The 20,364-nt window shown below is 34.2% G+C and overlaps 1 protein-coding gene across 13 annotated transcripts in view; it reads right to left on the bottom strand.

The window, feature by feature from the left end:
- Positions 1 to 20,364, bottom strand: part of ESCO1 (establishment of sister chromatid cohesion N-acetyltransferase 1) — a 43,451-nt gene that overhangs the window by 8,590 nt on the left and 14,497 nt on the right. For 9 of the 13 annotated variants that reach the window (XR_014074874.1, XR_014074876.1, XR_014074875.1 and 6 more), the window contains 7 exons: positions 19,148 to 19,262; positions 17,581 to 17,641; positions 16,548 to 16,662; positions 13,539 to 13,670; positions 5,205 to 5,294; positions 3,225 to 3,368; positions 236 to 423 (listed from right to left, as the gene is read on the bottom strand). Coding sequence is in view for 5 of the 13 variants with exons in the window: in XM_081562759.1 (XP_081418885.1) it covers positions 236 to 423; positions 3,225 to 3,368; positions 5,205 to 5,294; positions 13,539 to 13,670; positions 16,548 to 16,662; positions 17,581 to 17,641; positions 19,148 to 19,262 (845 nt within the window). In the remaining 8 variants the exon portion in view is untranslated. Of the gene's footprint in view, positions 1 to 235; positions 424 to 3,224; positions 3,369 to 5,204; positions 5,295 to 5,855; positions 5,980 to 13,538; positions 13,671 to 16,547; positions 16,663 to 17,580; positions 17,642 to 19,147; positions 19,263 to 20,364 lie in introns of all 13 variants that reach the window. The other 4 variants (XR_014074880.1, XR_014074879.1, XR_014074878.1 and 1 more) reach the window with 1 other exon arrangement.

Below are 20,364 nucleotides of genomic sequence, written 5' to 3'. Positions count from 1 at the left end.
ATTGAGAGACTTAGATTATTTACAAATATTATTCTTAAATTAAGACAAATTTTCCTAAAAGCTAAACTCCCAAGAAATTTCCCATACTTCTTACATACTGACAATCTTAGGCAAATTTTAAATTAATATAAATAAAGGTTATATATTTACAATGAACTAAATGTCAATCTTTATATAAAACTCTGCTTAAATGCTAAACTACTGATAATGACTTGAAGGATTACATCCAAGTTACCTTAGGCATTCAATCATGCGAGAAGCGATTTTCTTCCGACGCATCATGCTGAACACCCATATGCGGCTGATCCCACAGATTGCAGGCTCTGGCAATGTTGAGCAGCACCAGGCTTTTTGCCTTTCAAATCTGACCTTTTCTTCTTCTGACCTGATAACTGGAAGTTTTTCTTCTATAACTCTGTAGCCCTATATGCAGCAAAATTAAGGAGAAATTCACAGGTGATTTTTTTTTTAATTGAAGTACAGTTGATTTACAATGTTGTGCTCCTCTCTGCTATACATCAAAGTGAGTCCGTTATACACATATAGACATTCTTGGGGGGTAGGGGGGCAGGGTGTTTAAAGTGAGACTATTATTAAGCAATTGTCTCATACTGACCTTTCGTGAGGTCATCACTACGTCCATCTGGCTTCTTAACAAATCATAGGAACCACTTAGGCTTCTGCTCTCATTTTAGGAAATAAACAGACCTGGATCTACATTCTGTTCTAACTCACTTATTAGTTATGTGACCATAAGATGAAGTTACTTAATTTAGCTTTGGGTTCCTTATCTATAAACTGGAACTCTCCACCATCTCTTTCAGAGACTTGCTGAGAGATTAAATAAGGAAATACAAAGCACCTGGCCATCATGGCTGGCACATAATAGGAAGTGAATGTTAATTTTCTCCACCTCCCATGTTCTAGGACCAGCGATGAGTACATGTGGAGAACTCAGCAGTCACAACTGTTTCTGTGATAGCTGTCATCATTACAGGGTTCACAGCTGTGCATAACCAGGACTCAGGATGGCAGAGGAATCAAAAGTTTAGGAAAGTCCTTTCCCTACACTTGTATCTCTTAAAAAAAAAAAAAGTACTTTGAAAAAGATACTTCTCTTCTGCCAGTCTAGTGGCCAAAAAGGGACACCACCAGCCTTTCGACAGAACGAGGTACAAAAGTTAAAACAATTAGACAACACAACTGAGAATTAACAAAGAATAAACAAGCAAGTATTGCACGGCTATGTTCTAATCTAAACACTGCGACAAGTCATTTTTGGGACTAGGTAGAATAGAAATTAAAAAAACACAAGGGTGCCGAGGTCCCTGGTAGTCTAGTGGTTAGGACTCAGTGCTTTCACTCCCATGGCCCAGATTCAATCCCTGGTCAGGGAACTGAGATCCCAGAAGCCACTCAGCAGGGCCAAAATACCCCTCAACACACAAGAGTTTACCAAAGAACATTCATTATAAACAACAAAACAAAAAAAAACACTGTAAGAAACAGTCAAAAAACGAGTAAATACTTAAATACTTAGATGTCTGCAATTTTTTTTGAATGCTTAGTCATTTGCCAAACAAATTTAAGAATACTCTATATAAAATTTGCAAATATCCTTGTCACTCTGTGCAAATCTGACTTCAAATATCTTTTCCCCCTCATCTAATTAACTTCATTTGTTTCAGTGATCAATTCTGTCTGAAGTTATGTCCCACATAAAAAGTGATACTTCCTTCAAGTGGGTACCTTACTGTTAACCCTCCTCAAGAGTCATAAATCACGCTAGCTGGATTGAATTTAAGGGGGATGAGTTGCTAAGGACAATCCTTAAACACACAATACAGTTATTCGATACACACAGAAAGCACTTTGACATATTGGTAAATCAAGCACAACATTGCTGATATCTTTTAAAAGTGGGACAATCAAGACTCAGAGACCTATCAAGTGGACAAATGATAAAGCAAAGAATAAATCTGGGGCAATGAAAAAATAAAGCCACAAGATGTGCACTATGCAAAATTAACTCAAGTACAGGATGGCAAGCGTCTATGACTTAGTCCTTTTATATCAAATTTATATCTCCAAACTACCTTGTCAGCTATTTATTTAAATCAAATTTGTGATTACAAATAGCAAAATTCATAAACTTACACAATTTCAGGTTGAATTTTTTTTCAGATTGAATTTTTATGTAGCTTAACACAGATATTAATCACACATATTTGTTTCAACTTTGCACCTTATTAGAATATTATGAGGAAGCATATATACTTGCAGGCAACTATTAATATACTAAAAGCCATCAACTAAACAAAAAGTCAAGTCCAATGCACACTGAATTCATGAGCAAGAACTCAGCTGAAAATAAGACAGAATTCACAGGAGGTCTACCTCAAGGTAAGCATGATTAGGAAGTCCAAAATCTTCTGTTTTCTTAAGTTGATCTAACTTGGGACCATCTTACAATATGAACATACCAATTCTACTATAATTCTATTATTTGTTTACATTTGGCTCTTAAATACAAGCCAAGTCCTCATTAGAACTCAACCAAAGAAGTGGTGACCTAATGCTGCTGTTGCTGCTAAGTCGCTTCAGTCGTGTCTGACTCTGTGTGACCCCATAGACGGCAGCCCACCAGGCTCCCCCGGTCCATGGGATTTTCCAGGCAAGAGTACTGGAGTGGGTTGCCATTGCCTTCTCTGATGACCTAATGCAGGGGTGAGCAATTTTTCATGAAGGGCCAGGAAATAAGTATTTCAGGCTGTGTAGCATAACTGGCCTCTTGGAACTACTTAATTCAATCTCTATAGTGTGAAAGCAGCCACTGACGATATTTAAGCAAATCGACATAGCTATGTTACAATAAAATATTGTAAAAAACAGGCTAGATTTTGCCTTCCAGACTATAATCTGGCAACCCTTGATTTATTTCAGTGCTGAAGGGGACTGAGACAGACATTTCATTAGTAGCCAACAAGGAAACTTCCTAAACAAAATTTAAGAGTACTTTTGATTTGTAGAATTTTTATCATTTATTTACTGACTTAAACGAATTCCCATGCAAGACAACTTCACTGTAGTAAAAAAATTATGCACAGGAGTTCTAGCATTCATACTCTTCCTTACACAGAATGTTGAAAAATTTACCAGGATGATGTTATTGCTGTAACTTTAAACACCAAACTACATATGACCATTCTTTAAAAATCACTTACCCACTGGATATGTTCTGCAATTAGACAACCAACTACCTTTTTGTCATTAGAAATAAACAGAAGTGTTTTTGTTCTGGAATAGCACATGAGTGGAGCCTGCTGGAAACCTAAATCATTATCAACCATCTCTCTAATCTCGTCAACCTGCCAAATAAAGAAAAATTATTTTTTAAACAAAAGCATTTTATATATGTAAAAATATGCTATTTCAGTTCAATAAATTGAGCATATTATTCCAAGCAGAACATCCTCTGAAGAGTGCTTCTGAATGACTATCCTGATCGCTAAATGTTTTTCAAGTTCTGTGGACCAATCTGCAAAAGGAAGAAAGAATGGAGAGTAACGTCAAGCCCAGTAGTCTGGGAACAAGAGTGAGAACTCCTCTGATAGGTAATAAGGACACTAAGGCTTCCCAGTGTAAGCACCACGGAATGGAGCACTGGAGAGAACTTCACTGGAACCTCAGCCAGGCAGGCCACACTGTTCTTTGCAAGCCTTAATTAGTACTCTCATCAGTGGAGTGGAAGTGAGCACAGAGAAAAGGCATAAATGTTACTCCTTATCAAAAGTTTATAGGGCCAGATATTATGCACAGCACCTTATGAATATTATCTAATTTAAATAACATCTCTTACAGGCTGATAGTTTCTCACTTTGCATATGGAAGAAATAAAACTCAGGGGTTAAATAACTTTCCCATGTCAGATATGGGACACTGGGAACCAAAGAGCTGGGATTTTTGGGATTTGAACCCATAATGCTAATATAGCATCAAACTGCTTCTACCACTTTACCTCCTAGAATTCTTGTCAAGGTCAAATACGATAAGCTCAAACTTTTGTAGGTATTCAAAGTCAAGATTTTTATAGGCACTCAAACATCAATTCCTTTGCCAGTTTAAAAAAAAATCTGCAAATATTCAGTCCAATAAACATTCATCTGTGACACTAAGTTTAAAATGCAAATGACACCTAAGGGGGTTAAGTATTCACACTTCTGAATTGCAGAATACCATGTAACACATTCCTTATTCAGTGATGAAAACCCAAGTCCTCTTAATCCTAGAAAAATATCCCATAATGCAATACCTGACTCAGTTCCTAAAGGCAACTGACTCAAAATTCTTTGGATTTTAATTTTTAACCTATTATGGGTTACTAACCAGTAACATACTGAACTGTACGTTACCAAGAATGAGGATATTAGAAATTTACTCTCAGAATAAAATGACATCTATTAGTTTCAATTTTATAAATTATGATTCAGATCTGTATTTTGATTCTTGAAATCACTTATGTGGCATTTACTATGCCTTCTATATCATCATTCAAATTACTGATAATATGAGACAGTAATCAATCCACTAAAAATTCATTTCACATATGCTAGACAGTAGTCCTGTGAGGATGTGAGAGTTGGGCCATAAAGAGGGCTGAGCACCAAAGAATTGATGCTTTCGAACTGTGGTGGTGGTGAAGACTCTCGAAGACTCCCTTGGACAGCAAGGAGATCAAACCAGTCAATCCTAAAGGAAATAAGCCCTGAATATTCATTGAAAGGACTGATGCTGAAGCTCCAATACTTTGGCCACCTGATGCAAAGAGTCAACTCATTGGAAAAGACCCTGATGCTGGGAAAGATTGAGAGCAGGAGAAGGGGACGACAGAGGATGAGATGGTTGGATGGCATCACTGACTCAATGGAGATGAGTTTGAGCAAACTCCAGGAGATAGTGAAGTACCAGGAAGTCAGTCTACTGCAGTCCATTGGGTCGCAAAGAGTCAGACACGACTTAGAAAATGAACAACAACAAATGACACACTACAAAGTTAAAGCATTAATTTTTTAGTTGGGTTGTGGCTAAATGCTTATTTCTTGTTCTCAGAATGGGGTGTTTAAATGTGCTCTGCCAGCAACACATTATACTCTTAAAATCAGCTGCAAAATTATTCATCGTGTGAAATTGCACTGGAAATTTACCTTTTTCAGGGCATACTTTGGATCTTCAGGAAGAACCATTATTATCCTGCCATCAGGATATTCAGCTAGAATTCTTTCTTTTTTCCAACCCTAGATACATATAAAAAAAAAATGAATGAAATTTATTTACCACATTTCATACATTATATTCATGTACAATAAGAAAAATACATCAATGTGTCTAAAAATTACAAACATGGAAAAGTATATATGCTCGTTCATGTTTAAAAAGACATGATAAATCAGCTAATTTGTTAAGCACACACAGGTACAATGTAAGCTAATTTCTCTCTACTGTTCATTCAGTGATCTAAGACCACAAAAGCATTTCTAATTTATCATTTTTTCATTTTAAATTAATTTTGAAAATCACACAGCAAAAGCAAGCCCCTTCAAGTCAATGACTCCCAGAACCTAAAGGATAACTCTCCCAGTTTCTTGATAAGAGAATTAAAGTCTTAAATTTCTCTGGAACATGGTTACCTCCACAAACACACACTCATGATTTTATGTCTGGCATGCCAAAGACCTCCAGGAGGTTTTAAATGAACTGATTTGCATGCAGGAGCCCAATATGTAAGGACTAGTTTTTATTCTTATTGATCACAACTATCAAAAGTCACAAGAAGGATACTATAAAAATATAACTACCTTCTAAGTATCTAATAGGGAAGGAGAGGCTACGTTGTGTGTATCTGAAGTTAAACATACTCAAAAAAAGAGAGGTAATAAACTCTTCTTCAGATCCACACTCGTGGTGATTAATGAGCAGAACCTGCATGAAAAAAAAAACAAAACAAAAGCCACTTAAATCTAGTAAGATGGGACTGAACCAGAGGTTAAAACTAGGAGCTTTGAGGTTAAAAATAAGTACAGAAGGAATGAGCTTAACTGGTTGTTCCATTTGTCTTACCCAACCAACTTTAAATAAAAAGGTTTTTCAAGAAGCAATGTATTTATCTTAAAGAAAACCAGCATCTTTCTGAGATTTGTTTCAGAGTATTAAAGCTCAATGAAACCAAGAAAAAGGCAACTAGATTTTTAAAAAACACTATGGCAGGTCTGAAAAGAGGTTGATTTTCTTAAATGATCCAGAATTGTCTTTTGGGAAAGAGTGGTTTCTTAGTTGGGGACAAAAAGTCTAGTAACAAATTTGGTATAAACAACTGTTTGGATTAAAGTATTTAAAACCAGAATTTGTTTAAAAAATAGAGCACCCAAAAGTAAAGCAAATTCAGATGATTATAATTAGGATGGCCATATGTTCCCAAAATTTGAAAAGAAAAAAGGAGCAGAAACAATAGTCACAAAAGTCATTTTTTTCAAATTAGAAACAAAATCTGAATCATAACCAGACCTGAATATAGGTAAATGTTTTTAAAAGGCATAAAAGATATCATCCTCTTTAAAAAACAAATTTACATTAATGTTATTTTGGGGAAAAGCTTTTAAAATAAATCTATTTTACATAAAATGAAAACGGAGACTTTTCATTTTAAAAACTAAGCTACAATTTCAATGAAGAGCTAGAATTTAACTAACTCCAACTTATAACAAAGTCATAGCTTCCTGAACTGAATTATCTAAAAATAATTTGATAAGTTACTTTCCTGTTGTCTTTGAAAATAACAATACTGGCCAATATTATACTGCACCATCGGCACTAGATAAATTATTTTGCTTTATATATTTGGAACTATATAAATTATTTTGCTTTATGGACTTTTTAGTACAAAATTTTCTCTTGAAACAAGTTGAGACTTGCATGTTCATGCAGAAAATGTTTCACGATTGGATTTGATACAATTTTTAAAAATGTTTTAAAATGGTTGTTTTTTCATGTACATGTATAAGCAGGAGGAACTGCAAAGGGCAGAGTTATTACTGCTTAAGTTTCTAATACACATGAAGATAGCATATTTAAGAGAAAACTTGAAGAGTTCTGGATTAAAAGTTTAAAGTTTAAATCCCATTTCTTGGTAGTTACTAGCAATATAATCTTGGGCAAATCACTGCAACCCATTCTGTCTCCTGACCTAGGCTATAGACAAAACAGCTGTCATCACCCACCTCACTTAGTAGTTTAGAGAACTGCTTTAAGATGATTCCTCACACAGAGGAGCTACTCAGGAACTCTTAGTAACTTCCACTCTACCTTCCTAGTGGTGTCAAACTACAATCAATGTACTACTTTAAGAAAACACAATTAATAAAGCCCCCAAAGTTACATGCAAAAATAAGTTCAAACCTTGGACAAGGCAAGGATGAAAGAACCAACGTGGCTAAAAACTGTCAAATAAGATACTAAAGACATTTATACACCTCAGTTGCAGTTAACTCTTTCCTGGAGTCAATAACCACATTTAGATGAGATGAAGTCTGTCTGCTGCTTGAAACTGAGGCAGAGGCTGTTGGCTGAAGGGTAAATGTGATTTAGAGGAATAACCAAATAGCCACAGCTTTCTCCAAAGATATAAATTTCAATGCCGTGCCTTTACACCTTTCACCTTTAGCTCTAAGATGTTACACACAGCCCTCTGCTAGCAAGTAGTATTTTCCAAATCCCATTCTTAATTCACCTATCTGGCTGCTGAAAAGCAGAAAGCTTTATACACTGCTAATAGCAATCAATGATCTTTTTTTCTTTGCCTCTTGCTGTTCTAGTTATTCTAGACTTTAGAGTCTCAAGAATGGAAGGGGTTCTCCTCTTTTTCTATTTAAACAAGATTATAATTGAAAACAAAATACAGGGTGGTAGATATATTGATGTATATACAATTGTCAAAATTCATCAATCAAACATTTAAGATTTGTGTGTTAAAATTATATCCCATCTGTAAAAGTTCCTACTAATCACTTCCATTAAAGGTTGAATGGAAATATTCATGAAAGAATACTCTGAGAAATAAAATCAATAAATAGCTTTTCAAAACGACTCAACAAATAGGGCAAGGGGAAAAAAAACCTAGAGGGAGAATCTTTAGATTAAAAGAGATTTAAGAGACATACCAACCAGTGCAATATATGGACCTTAATTCAAACAGTATAGAAAATTATGAGATGTTTGGGAAGATCCTGAACCCTGAGGGAATAGCTGATATTAAGGAATTAAAATTTAAAGGTGTGATTATACTCTTAAAATCTTGCTTATTGCTATGCTGAAGCTGAGTGAAAAATACATGGTGATTTGCTATTTGGTGGTGGTAGGGAGGATGGGGATTGAACTCTATTTTGGAAAATTCAAATCACCCAATTGTCAAAACCGTGCCAAAGGTCCAAGGCTTACGCAAATACCATTTATTCAGAAGTGAAAAATGAATGTAAAATGAATCCAGTTGGCAGAGTGATTAGACCTGAGGGTGAGACATTGACTTGCAGCTGGGGCACAAAGGGGCTTCTGAGATACTAGTGGTATTTCTTGTCATGTGGGTGTTCACTTTGCAAAAATACACCATTAAGCTGTGCACTCGTTCATTATTTGTGTACTTCTCTTTACAAGTTGTATTTCAATTAAAATTTTATTTAAATTACTAAAGGAATTTGAAAAACAGACATTTTAGTTCAACAGCAAGACTAACAGTTGTTATTTAAGTAAATATACTCTAAATACCATTTTTAAAAAATTGTAAATCTTTAGAAACAAAAGTTAATTAAAATTAGCTCATTCAAAATTCAGTCACACGCTCTTTTTGATAGTATCCATGGCACACAGCATAAAAAACTGCAGAAAAACTGCAGAAGAGAAACAAATTACAGACTCTTGAAATATGTAAAAATATTTCTGTTGAAATGAATTTTGAAAGCAAACATGTACTTATGAATATTTTAAAAGTCAGTAAGACTGTATACCAAATTATAAAGAGGTTATCTATGTGATTTAATTTTTTTCCTTTTAGCTTATCTGTATTTCCTATTTTTTTTCTATTTTAATAAAATGGTTTAATAAAAGTATTAATATACCTTAACTACCCCCAAGCAGAAGGTTTTAACTTCGCGTTTGGTTACTTTGCAAAAATAATTTTGTATTAACAACAATACTGTTAAAGACGTGTTTCCATGCTCTCTCCAGGCATACCACCTTTGCAAATCTCTATGTGTTCACCAACCCAAAAGCTCTCTGAACCCTGTCCTGGCTTTTTGGAGGTTTCACTAGCGGTGGGACTGATTAAATCATTGGCCACTAGTAACAGAATTCAATCTCCAGTGCCTATTCCCTCCTAGGATCACTGTGTGAGAACTGAAAGTTCCAACCCTCAGTAGTTGGATCCCATCCTTAGGCGAGTTCCAAAGGTCATCTCATTAACATAACAAAACACACTGTAACCCATCTCTTAGGAAATTTCAAAGGTTTTGGGAGCTGTGAGTCAGGAACTGAATAAATATCGTTCTTATAAATCACAGAATCACAAGCGCTGAAGATGATTATCTGAGACAACTTTAGTTTGAAAGTGACTGAGGGCAATTTATTTCTGAACTAAATTTAATTGTACACACAATATAACTGCTGAAATTAAAATAAAATATTAAAACCTAGTATCTTATATATGTTAATTTGTGGTGAAGAATCTGCCTGCAATGTGGGAGACGTGGGTTCGATCCCTGGGTTGGGGAGATCCCCTGGAGAAGGGAAAGGCTACCCACACTCCAGTATTCTGGCCTGGAGAATTCCAAGTGACTCTAGTCAATGGGTCGCAAACACGACTGAGCGACTTTCACTTATGTTCAGCTAACAAGACATGAATAGACCAATACCAATTGTAATTGGTCTATTAAAGCATAATTAAGCACAACACTTTCTGAAGCTAACCTTCAAATCTGTTAGCTATATTTATTATCACTAGAGTATTTAAAGATTCATGGTTTCCCATTTTAAATGACTTAACCACTAAAAGCAAGCCAACCTGTTTAAGTTAATCTTTCACAGTTTGAAAGAAGGTATTCAGAAAAACAAAAGTCCCGTGACATAGTGGTTTTGTCACTCATTGAGTAAGTCAGGAATAAAAGAATATACACAAGAATTTAAGTTTTACTTTAGAAAAATCAGATTCAATTCTAAAGATGTTTTAAAGACTTTTCATTTTGTAGGTATGCTATGACGGCAGGATCTCCTCCAGTGTACTTCTCTCATTCTCTGCAATATTTGAACTGCACAGAGGCTAGAACCCCTATTCTTCCACTAAAGCTATTTGTTTTGATAAATCTACTTGTAGCAGCACTAAGTGAACTCCTTATGACAATTCAAATATTCTACCTCCACAGTGATAGGCAGCTTCTAGCAACATGTGACAACAGAGCACTGGCTGGTGTGACTGAGGCCCTACATTTCTCATTTTCAGAGGTCTGTTGTTACCAAACTGGATAGTGCAGCTATACAGCCAACTAGGGATTGGTCCAACCTTTCTTCAAAGCTTTCCTGGTCACCAAGACAGGAAAAACAACCCCTCTTCTGATCACTGCTCTACCGAAGTAATTATCATTTCTAAACTTAAAAATTAATTTATAATTTAAATAGTTAATATTGATTTATTGCTTTAATAGATGTTTAAATCTTTTATTGTTAACTTTTCATTTCTTTCAGGCTTTGTTCCTAATTTGTAAGCCAAGAGCATATCCAATATACCCTGAATGTAAGGTCCTCCACAATGCATTCAGTCAGATAATCAATTCAAAGGAGGTTAAGGGAAAGACAGAGGTAAAGAAGGATTAAGTCAGGAGTTTTTCTGCAAAGAACCCAAACTTTATTCCTCTTCTGCATTACTGAAAGCTTATAATACAGCTGAATTCTGGATAGCTCCTTGCTTGGCAACAAGGCTGAAAGCTCTTCGAGGAGTTTTTCCTGTTTTCTCCTCACACTTTTAGGAAAACACTTCATGAAGGGAAACTGAAGGGAAGCTAGGTCTAAACCAGAATCCAGGATCCCTAGGAAGCTTTAAGAGGCTCCTTCCTAAATAGTTTATAGTAAGTCAGGTAAAATACATTTCCTCAAATGGGGTCAATGAGGCAGATGGAGTACAATGAAGGAGTACCCAGGGAGCACTGTCACTCTCCCCTACCCCAAGCCAAAGAGACTACATGAAGGGTGAAATATTTTAGTCAACCAAAAGCAGGTTCTGTGGCATCAATTTCTACTATGACTATATAACTTACATATTATTTTAATCTTTTGAAAAGAAGACTTCAGACATTTTTACCTGTCATAGATTATCATGAAGTAATTATCATAAGAAAAAATTTCTACTGTAAAGAAAAACTACTTATGTTGTAGAGTGTTTGATTAAAATATAAGAAGTAAAACTTATTCTAATTTATTCTATTTTAAGCAGTACAGAATTAATTCTATATTAAGCAGTACAGAACTTTATTCCCAATCCCTGAACACTGCCCATTTAAAATTAAAACTATAAACAAAAGCCACAGCACAAAATGACTTCTTAGTTCTATCTGCTTCTCTCCAAGAAACAGACACAACAGATAAACTGGCATTTAAAAAATTTAGATGTTTCATCAAACACTTACGAGTACTTAACGCGAAAGCACACTAGGTGCCCAATAAAAGATTCACGTAAGTGATAACCCAGAACCCAGAGCTGTGGTCACAGCAGAACATCTTTAATATGGGTGTGCTTTTTTATCCTCTCCACACACTAGAAAAGAATGCTACAAAGTTCTGGAGGAGTTTCTACCTTACAATCTATGTATATCTATGTTTGAAAACAACAAAAGGTAAGAACGTTAACTTTGATGTTAGCAAAGGATGGCCAACTGCTAAACTCAATTCCTTCTCTTGAGCTTATTTCAAAAGTAAATAAAATAACCTGTAGCTCTGTCCCATCAAGAAGGGGGGGGGGCAGGCTCTGGGGCAGGAATCAGTCTTAAGTTGCTCTGCTGCTTTACGGACTTGCAAGAGCCAGGATTTGTTAAGAAGTGATGCCTCCACCTTGTTCCATAAACTAATTTCCTTTGGTGTTATGCAAGAGCAGAGTACATTATCTCCTGGTTGATTTCCTTACAGTTGGTCTCAGAAATTAAGAACTTCCCTTAAAATAAAGAATTAACTCTTTTAAACCAAATTTCTTTATAATTTTTGGAAATTGGTTGCAAGAATCAAATAATGTAACTTGAGCAGAATACATTTCTACCAGATTGATAGCTGTAAAATAAGTACTTCTGCCCCAGAAGTATTTCATAATTTAGCTACCTGATAGGCCTATTTTTCTTTTCAAGTTGTAAGGATATTAACAGAGTCAAATTGGAAAAGGACAAATTTCAAATGACAAAAAAATATCTAGCTATAGATAGTCTATATCCACATACCTTATATTTTATTTAGTTAAATGGGAGGAGGGTGTATGTGGGGAAAAGCAGATGGAATAAGGAATATAAAGGATCATCACAGTAGGGAACCAAAAAAGGAAAGCCCCATCTATCCTGGGAAGAAGTAATTGAATAAATAAAACCACAAATATGAATTCTTCAACCAAAGATAAGGATACAAATTTAACTGAAGCCAATAAAGGTCTTTTAAATCTAGTGCCTATATGAAATGAATTGGTGATCTCAGTTCAGATATCCTGGAGGTCTTATTAATGTGAGTGTACAGTACTGAAGGTAACATGTATAAAATAAATTCCATTTCAGATACGGGTAAACAGCAATTACATTAAATTACTATTTTCACAAGATATCTGAAATGGTTCAAAATTATCTAAAATTTTGCTACTTCCAAAAATAAATAATACCCATTATACCTCAACTGCACATACATTAAAATATATATACTAAAACATATTTACTTTGTGGGATTTTTTTTTTTTTAGTATACTACAAATTCTGAGGTTTTAGCCATCAAGAATTGTTCTTTAACTTTAATAAGAAAAACTCTTATGTTAGCAAAGAGAAGGTAAAGGAAATCCCCACACAATCTATTTGGTATAATATATACCACTATCAATCCCCCCAAAAAAGTTGTGTCAAGCTATTCTGAATACTAAACAGACTTATCAATAGTTAACAATTAAAATCAAAGGAAATTTTAAAAAATACTCAAGTTGAAGAGCATCACTTGTTAGAAGAGGTACAATAACACTTTAAAAATATAACAATTTAAAAATTAAGTTAAATTTAAAAATGTAAAAATCCCACAACATACACCAGCCAGAATGAATTTGCTGGGTTTTATGTTTGGCTTTGTTTTAAAATAAGCCTGTATATATACTGCAGGGGCTTTGTATATGGTACTATTTTCTAAAGACAAAATTTTTTCAATGACTTGAATCTGACAATTCATCTCTAATGATCTGATTCTGCATTTTAGAAGTCATGAATTCCACTTACCACGTATTTTACAGCACTTATAAACTGATTGTGGAAGAGCAGATGCTGTGTTTCATCCTCTGGATTTGAAGCAGTGTAAAGCATGCCACAAACATTACAGGAAACTGCTCCAAATCTTTTTTGTCCTGCATCCTATTTATGAAAAACAAACAGAAGGATTTTTTCCCCCCACGAAAGAATAATTTGAGAATATCAGTTTCTAAAGTTATAATTTGAACATAGAGTGAGAAGTGTCTAAAACAACATTCCATGTTGATGACAAAAATGAAGATGCTAACTTTCAAAATCTGTATGTAATTTTATTAAGAATTGTTTTCCATTTTAGTAATCATTCACTCCACAGCATTTAAAAACAACGGAAAAGAACTGAGAAAGTATCTTTAACACTACGCTCTTAGTTCTAAAGCATCAAATGGCAAATACTTATAAATGAGAACTAGTATGTATTTTGTATCTGTGATAATTACACCATTGAAGTTTAGAAGAAATGCTTCATAGACTTTTTTTTTATAATGTCTTAAGTCTTTTCTCTTTAATAGTTTTGTTCTAGTTATATTAAAAAGAGTATTTTGATGTCACCAGAAACTCTTGAGCAAAGATAAAATTAAACATTCTCTATTTTCTTTATATCAAATAAGTATGAAAGACTGACTATAATCACCCATACTCCAGTAATTCATATTTGTGCTGTAGCATAGTAACTGGTTACAAAAGGTTTTCTATACTTTTCCTCATTTAAAAAGACAATACAGCAATATGATCTAACTTTAATATTAATTTTAAAAGCACAATTCCTTTATTCTTGCTGTCCTGAAACTGGGAGATTTCAACTAATTACTGAAAAAAACAAAAACAAAAACCAGAATCTAAGATAACTATCCTAATGCCTTACAGCTATGGCCACAGAGCAAAAAGAAATCAAATGGTAAATGAAAGATTGCATATAAAACTAAAGGGAAGCTCATTCTAAAAGAATGAAACTACAATATTGTAAAGTAATTAGCCCCTAACTAAAATAAATAAATTTATTAAAAAAAAAAAAAAAGACTGAAACTATTGACAAAATATTACCTGAAAATTCAGGGAGTTAAAAAAAATTGCTTGAATTATGGCTAAGATATAAAACATTGTATTTACCATGTTAACCATTTTTAAGTGTACATTTCAGTAGTATTAAGTACACTCACACTGTTGTGCAACCAATCCACAGAATTACTTTTATTTTGCAAAACTGAAACTCTAGGGACTTCCCTGATGGTCCACTGGTTAAGACTCCACACCTCCACTTCTAGGGTTACAGGTTTGATCCCTGGTCAGGGAACTAAGATCCCGCATGCCATGAGGAGTGGTCAAAAAACAAAACAAAACAAAAAACCCTCAAAGTCTATACCTACCAAGCAGTTCCCCAATCCTCCTTCCTCCCCAGCTCCTGGAAACCATCACTCTGCTTTCTAGCTCTATGAATTTGATTCTTTTAGGCACCTTTCATAAGTAGAATTGTGTACTATTTGTCATTTTGTGACTGACATTTCACTTAGATAATGTCCTCAAGGTTCAATCATATTATAGTATGTGTCAGGATTCCCTTCCTTTTTAAGGTTGAATAATATTCCACAGTCTACATACACACCACATTTTGTTCAGCCATCCATCCACTGGTGGACTCTAGTTGCTTCCACCTTTTGGCTATTGTGAGTAACAAACACAGATGTACAAACAACCTCTTCAAGTAGGCAGTTTTCTTAGTAATGACTAAGTATCTACCTCAGTTTCTTTTCCTCACTGGTAAATGGAAAATAATAGTCGTACCTATCTCATACGTTTTTCTAAGGCTTAACTTAGTTAATATAAGTGGAGGAAATGGAACAATGCATTGAAAAATATTAGCTGCTATCGTGATCATTAACATCATCATTACCTCAACTCTTGACCAGCACTATCCAACAGAAATGTGATCCACAAAGGTAATTTTAAATTTACTAGCAGCCACATTAAAGCCACATTAAGCCACATTGCTTCTGCAGAAGCAAACCAATAAAATTAATAATATATTTTATTTAACAAGACATATACTGAATGTTATAATTTCAACATACATTAAATATTTGTAAAACTTAGTGAGATACTTTACATGCTTTCTTGTACTCATCTTTGAGACACAGCATATGTGTTTACACTTGGAGCAGACCTCAATTCTGGTGAGTGACATTTCAAGTGCTCAACAGTCATATGTGGCTACCACACTGGACAGTGCAGCTTTAGATTCTACTTTTCTAATCCTGTTTCACTATCATACTGATCTGACTACAGAAACAGTATTAAATTTGATGAAACAACTTTTGCCCTTACTAATCTTTCTCAAAAAGATTTCTAGACAATTCTTACAAAATTATCCTCCCATATTAAAGCCAGAACCAATTATCCGGTACCAGAAAATCCATTTACTTGTGTCAACTGGAACTACATTAAATGTTCCTACAATTTTGGGTTTCTTCATTTTTTTTATATTGTGCTCACTCATTCAAATTAGATTTTTCATCAGTCAAATTATCTCCCTCTCTTTTCTACCTTGCCACCAAATTGTACTTATTTTCTATTTCAAATTAACTACTGGTTTATCTTCCTGTAAAATGTAGTTTTACAATTACACCATATACTAAAATACACATATTTAAAATCATCTGTATTTATTAAACTCCATGTTATTTTAAAATTTAAACCAACTACTAAAAGCAGGTAGTGATCAAATGACACATTTAGGAAAATAATGTGAAATAAAGTATCAGTCTGTTGTAAATAAAACTAGAAGTATGGAAATTTGAATTTTTATTGTTATAGGATGGAATCACTGAGAAGGTGGCTGTTACAATACCAAGAATATTTCCATAATGAAGAATTACAGTGACAAAAAGGCTCTGTAGGGGAAAAAAACGAATTTATTCCTTGACTGTGTGCATAAATAAGATGGTGTAACAACATTTTAGCTAAAAGGTCAAGTTGTATACTTACTATGATCAACTGTTTTTCATCAGCTTTCTCTGCTTCTTTTAGTTTCAAGTCTTTTGGAATTGTTATCTCCAAATGGGAATTACACTTGGGCCAAGAATGATTTGGTGGTATCTCCCTTTTAAAAAACAACCAACCAACCAAACAACTATTAAATGTTATAGATCTATATCATTTAAAATCACGGGTAGAAAAATACTTAGCATTTTCTATACAACACTGTGACAAATAAAATTCCAAGAGGTGTGGGGATGGGGAAATAACCTTTTAAAAACCAAAAGGAAACCCAAAGAAACAACTCATTTGCAACATAAAAACAAAAGAAAGTAGTACCTACTATAGTATGAATGTTTTAAGTTTCATAGTTTCAGCAATTTGAGTCACTATAGTTTGTCCTAAATACTGTTTTCAGTAATCAGTAAAGCAAAAAAGTATACTAATTTATTTTGAAATTAAAGACAGAACAAAAAGTTTTTACTCTACTGAAACACTTTTACATGTTGCTAATATATATCATGAGGCTTTTTGGGGAAAAGGAGCATTCTCATATATTGTTGCTGGGAGTGTAAGACTCAACCACTTTGCAAGGAAATTTGGCAAGGCAGGTTAAATCCTATAGCTATGAATTTATCCTAGATAGAGTCACGTAAGTGGACAAAGATAAGTGTTTATTACAGGACTTTTTTTCTGATAGAAATAAACTAGAAACAACCAAGGTTTCAATAGAGAACTGTTAATAAACAATGGAACATGTGCACAATGAAATCTGATACAGAATTTAAAAGAATGAGGAAGGAAGGTAGAAAACATCTTTTCTATCTTCCGTAACACATTGAGAAAAAACTAAAAGCTGCAAAACACTATGTGTAGACACAGAAAAAAAAGTACACTAAAAACAGAATTTCTATCACATCTGTGAGAAAAACTGACAATTACAAACACAACCTTTAAAGGGAAAAACTTCCCCAAACTCAAAACTTACAAGATAAAATCCTGAAGTTCTCATATTTATACTTATATTAAACTAATACCTTACCTGTTATCACTCGTCTTAGATGTCTGATTACAGAATATACTGTGCTGTTTGGGAATTGAACCTGTGATTTAATAAAAAGATGGGTTATGTACTAAGCTTTGTACTAGCCCTCCACCTAACAGTTAAAAATTATCATAAAGAAAAACAACCTCAGTGCACTAAATGCTTTATTTTTAATAAATACCATTTGATAAAATTAGATTCACCTTTCTAGGAATTTCTCGTCAGAGAAGAGACAAAAAAGCTCTACAGAGCTGCAGAGAGATCTAATGGTAGATTAACAGTGTGTCTCTAGTTTCAGCAATAATTACTAGCACTGAACAATAAAGGAAATTGTTTAAATGCTTTCATAATTATTCAGTCTCTAAACATAAATAAAGAAAAACATTAGCTTAAAAAAACCTGTAGTCTCTGGAGTTTTAATCACTTTGGTGGTGGTTTAAGTGCTAAGTAGTGTCTGACTCTCCATGGATTGTTGCCCGCCAGGCCCCTTTGTCACAGGATTTCCCAGGCAAGACTACTGGAGTGGGTTTCTATTTCCTTCTCCAGGGGATCTTCCTAATCCAGGGATCGAATCCACGTCTCCTGCACTGCAGGCAGATTCTTTACCACTGAACCACCAGGGAAGTCCTTTAATCATATTACTAATCAAATAATGGAATAACAATTAATTTTCTAACAAATAAATGCATTTCTGGTATTCATATTATACTTCCCCCTCCCCCCTAAGGGTGTCCCTGGTGGGTCAGGGAAATTCCATATACAAGGAGCCTGGTGGGTTACAATCCATGGGGTCACAAGAGTCAAACACACCTTAGCAACTAAGCACTCCTAAGTGAAAAGGTTAAATGATATATGCAATGCAATCAATTATATGAACTCAATATTTAGGAATTTCTTTTCTGTATCTCCTGGTGTTTCATCTGATATAGGTGAACAAATCCCTATTTAAGAGTTCAAATAATATACTGCCCAATTTTTTTGGCCACGCCATTCAGCTTGTGGGATCTTAATTCCCCAACCAGGGATGAACGCGTGCTCCTGCAGAAAAAGTGCTGAGTCCTAACCACTAGACTGTCAGGGAATTACCCTCAAAATATTCATTAGGTTACAAAAATAAAGTTTTTTATGGTAAAAGTGAACAGACTATAAGAACTGATTTAATTCAAAGATACAATTACTAAGATGGAAAACTGAGTAATTAAGGGTTAAAGATAAGAACCTGGTAAACTAGTCATTTATACTTGAGAAATAAACTGCCATCATTAATTTAAGCAATTCATTAAGTAACACTTCTCCAGAAAGTAAGTTCACAAACAAAAGATTTGAAAGCAAAGTAGTTTTGGTAGGGTGTCAAAGAATCACCTTAAGTACTGTACACAACCCAATCAACAGACGCAATTCTCCCCCTTCAAAGAATAGTTATCATCACACATTTGAAAAACATAAGCAATGGTTAAAAGAAGGATTTAACAGGTTTATTTGATAGTGGATATAGTCTTCTGTTATGCTGAGAAAAAAAATCTCTGACTATTGTGAAATCTAAACAATACTTTCAAAGTATTACCTGGAAATTTATTCTCTCCTGTATCGATTTTTGCTTGACTGAGCAGAGTTGAGACAGTAGTGGCATTTTCCGCTGGATTGTTTTCAAGCTTAGATTCCAAACATAGGCTGCAATTCTAAGCACATATAATTCAAAATGTTAATATTCACTTTTGTATCAACCTTTGAGTCTTACTACAATATTTTCAGTGAATTTTAGCACTATACTAAGAAAATTTAAGATCATATATGGAGTAATTCGCACAAGATATGCCTTAAAAAAGTCTCTTTATGATCTCCCTACAAGCTACCCCTCCCTCTCAGCATCAACTCCTATTATTCCCCTTCATGCTAGATTGAAAACTTTACCTCTCCCACAGGTACACTCCATATCTGCCGGCTCTATGCTTTTTCTGGATTTCATCTACCTAAGTCTCACTGTCCATTACAATAGCCACTGCCACAGCTCACTGATGGGCACTTAAATGTGTTATGACTGACCTGAGATTTACTGCAGATGTAAATCACCTACCAGATTTTGAGGTATTAGTACCAAAAAAAAAGTAAAACACCTCAATTTTTTAAACTCATGACACACTGAACCATTATTTTTACATGACAAGTAAAATATATTAACTTTATGAATTTTTTAAAATGTGGCTAGCAGAAATTTTTAAATGATTTATGTGGCTCACACTGTATCTCTACTGAACAGTGCTAATCTACACCACCTTACCCCTGTATAAACTCGTCATTAAATATTAACCCCTTCCATGAAATCTCCAACTTTTCCATTCCCTTTCCCCAAATTTCCCAATTACCTCATCCATCTTTCATGCCCTTATCACTTTCTATTTTGAATTAGTTATTTTTTTTATTAATCTCCTATGTACTCTTAAGTACATATACATATGTATATATGGAAGTATATTTCTGTATATATATATTTAAGTATATAGTTTCGAGTATATATTTTTTAATCTCCTAATACTCTTAGGAGCAAAGACTTATTATTATATTTATCCTTACATTTCTAAGAGCTCCTAAATCAGAACTCTGTCAAAGTAAATACTCAATAACTAACAAAGGAAAATAGTGCAAACTCAAACATTAGCTATCTCAGAGGAATGGAAATGTGGTGGTGAACAGATAACTTTTTTGTGTGTGTCTGTACCTATCTGTATTGTAACTGTTACAAAGAACACATAACATTATTCTTGAACATTACATTTTTGAAAT

This window comes from Giraffa tippelskirchi, chromosome 14 (assembly GCF_054371585.1).
Source record: "Giraffa tippelskirchi isolate mGirTip1 chromosome 14, T2T-mGirTip1v1.2.pri, whole genome shotgun sequence".
Lineage (NCBI taxonomy): Eukaryota > Metazoa > Chordata > Mammalia > Artiodactyla > Giraffidae > Giraffa > Giraffa tippelskirchi.
This window is presented reverse-complemented; position numbering and strand designations above follow the sequence as displayed.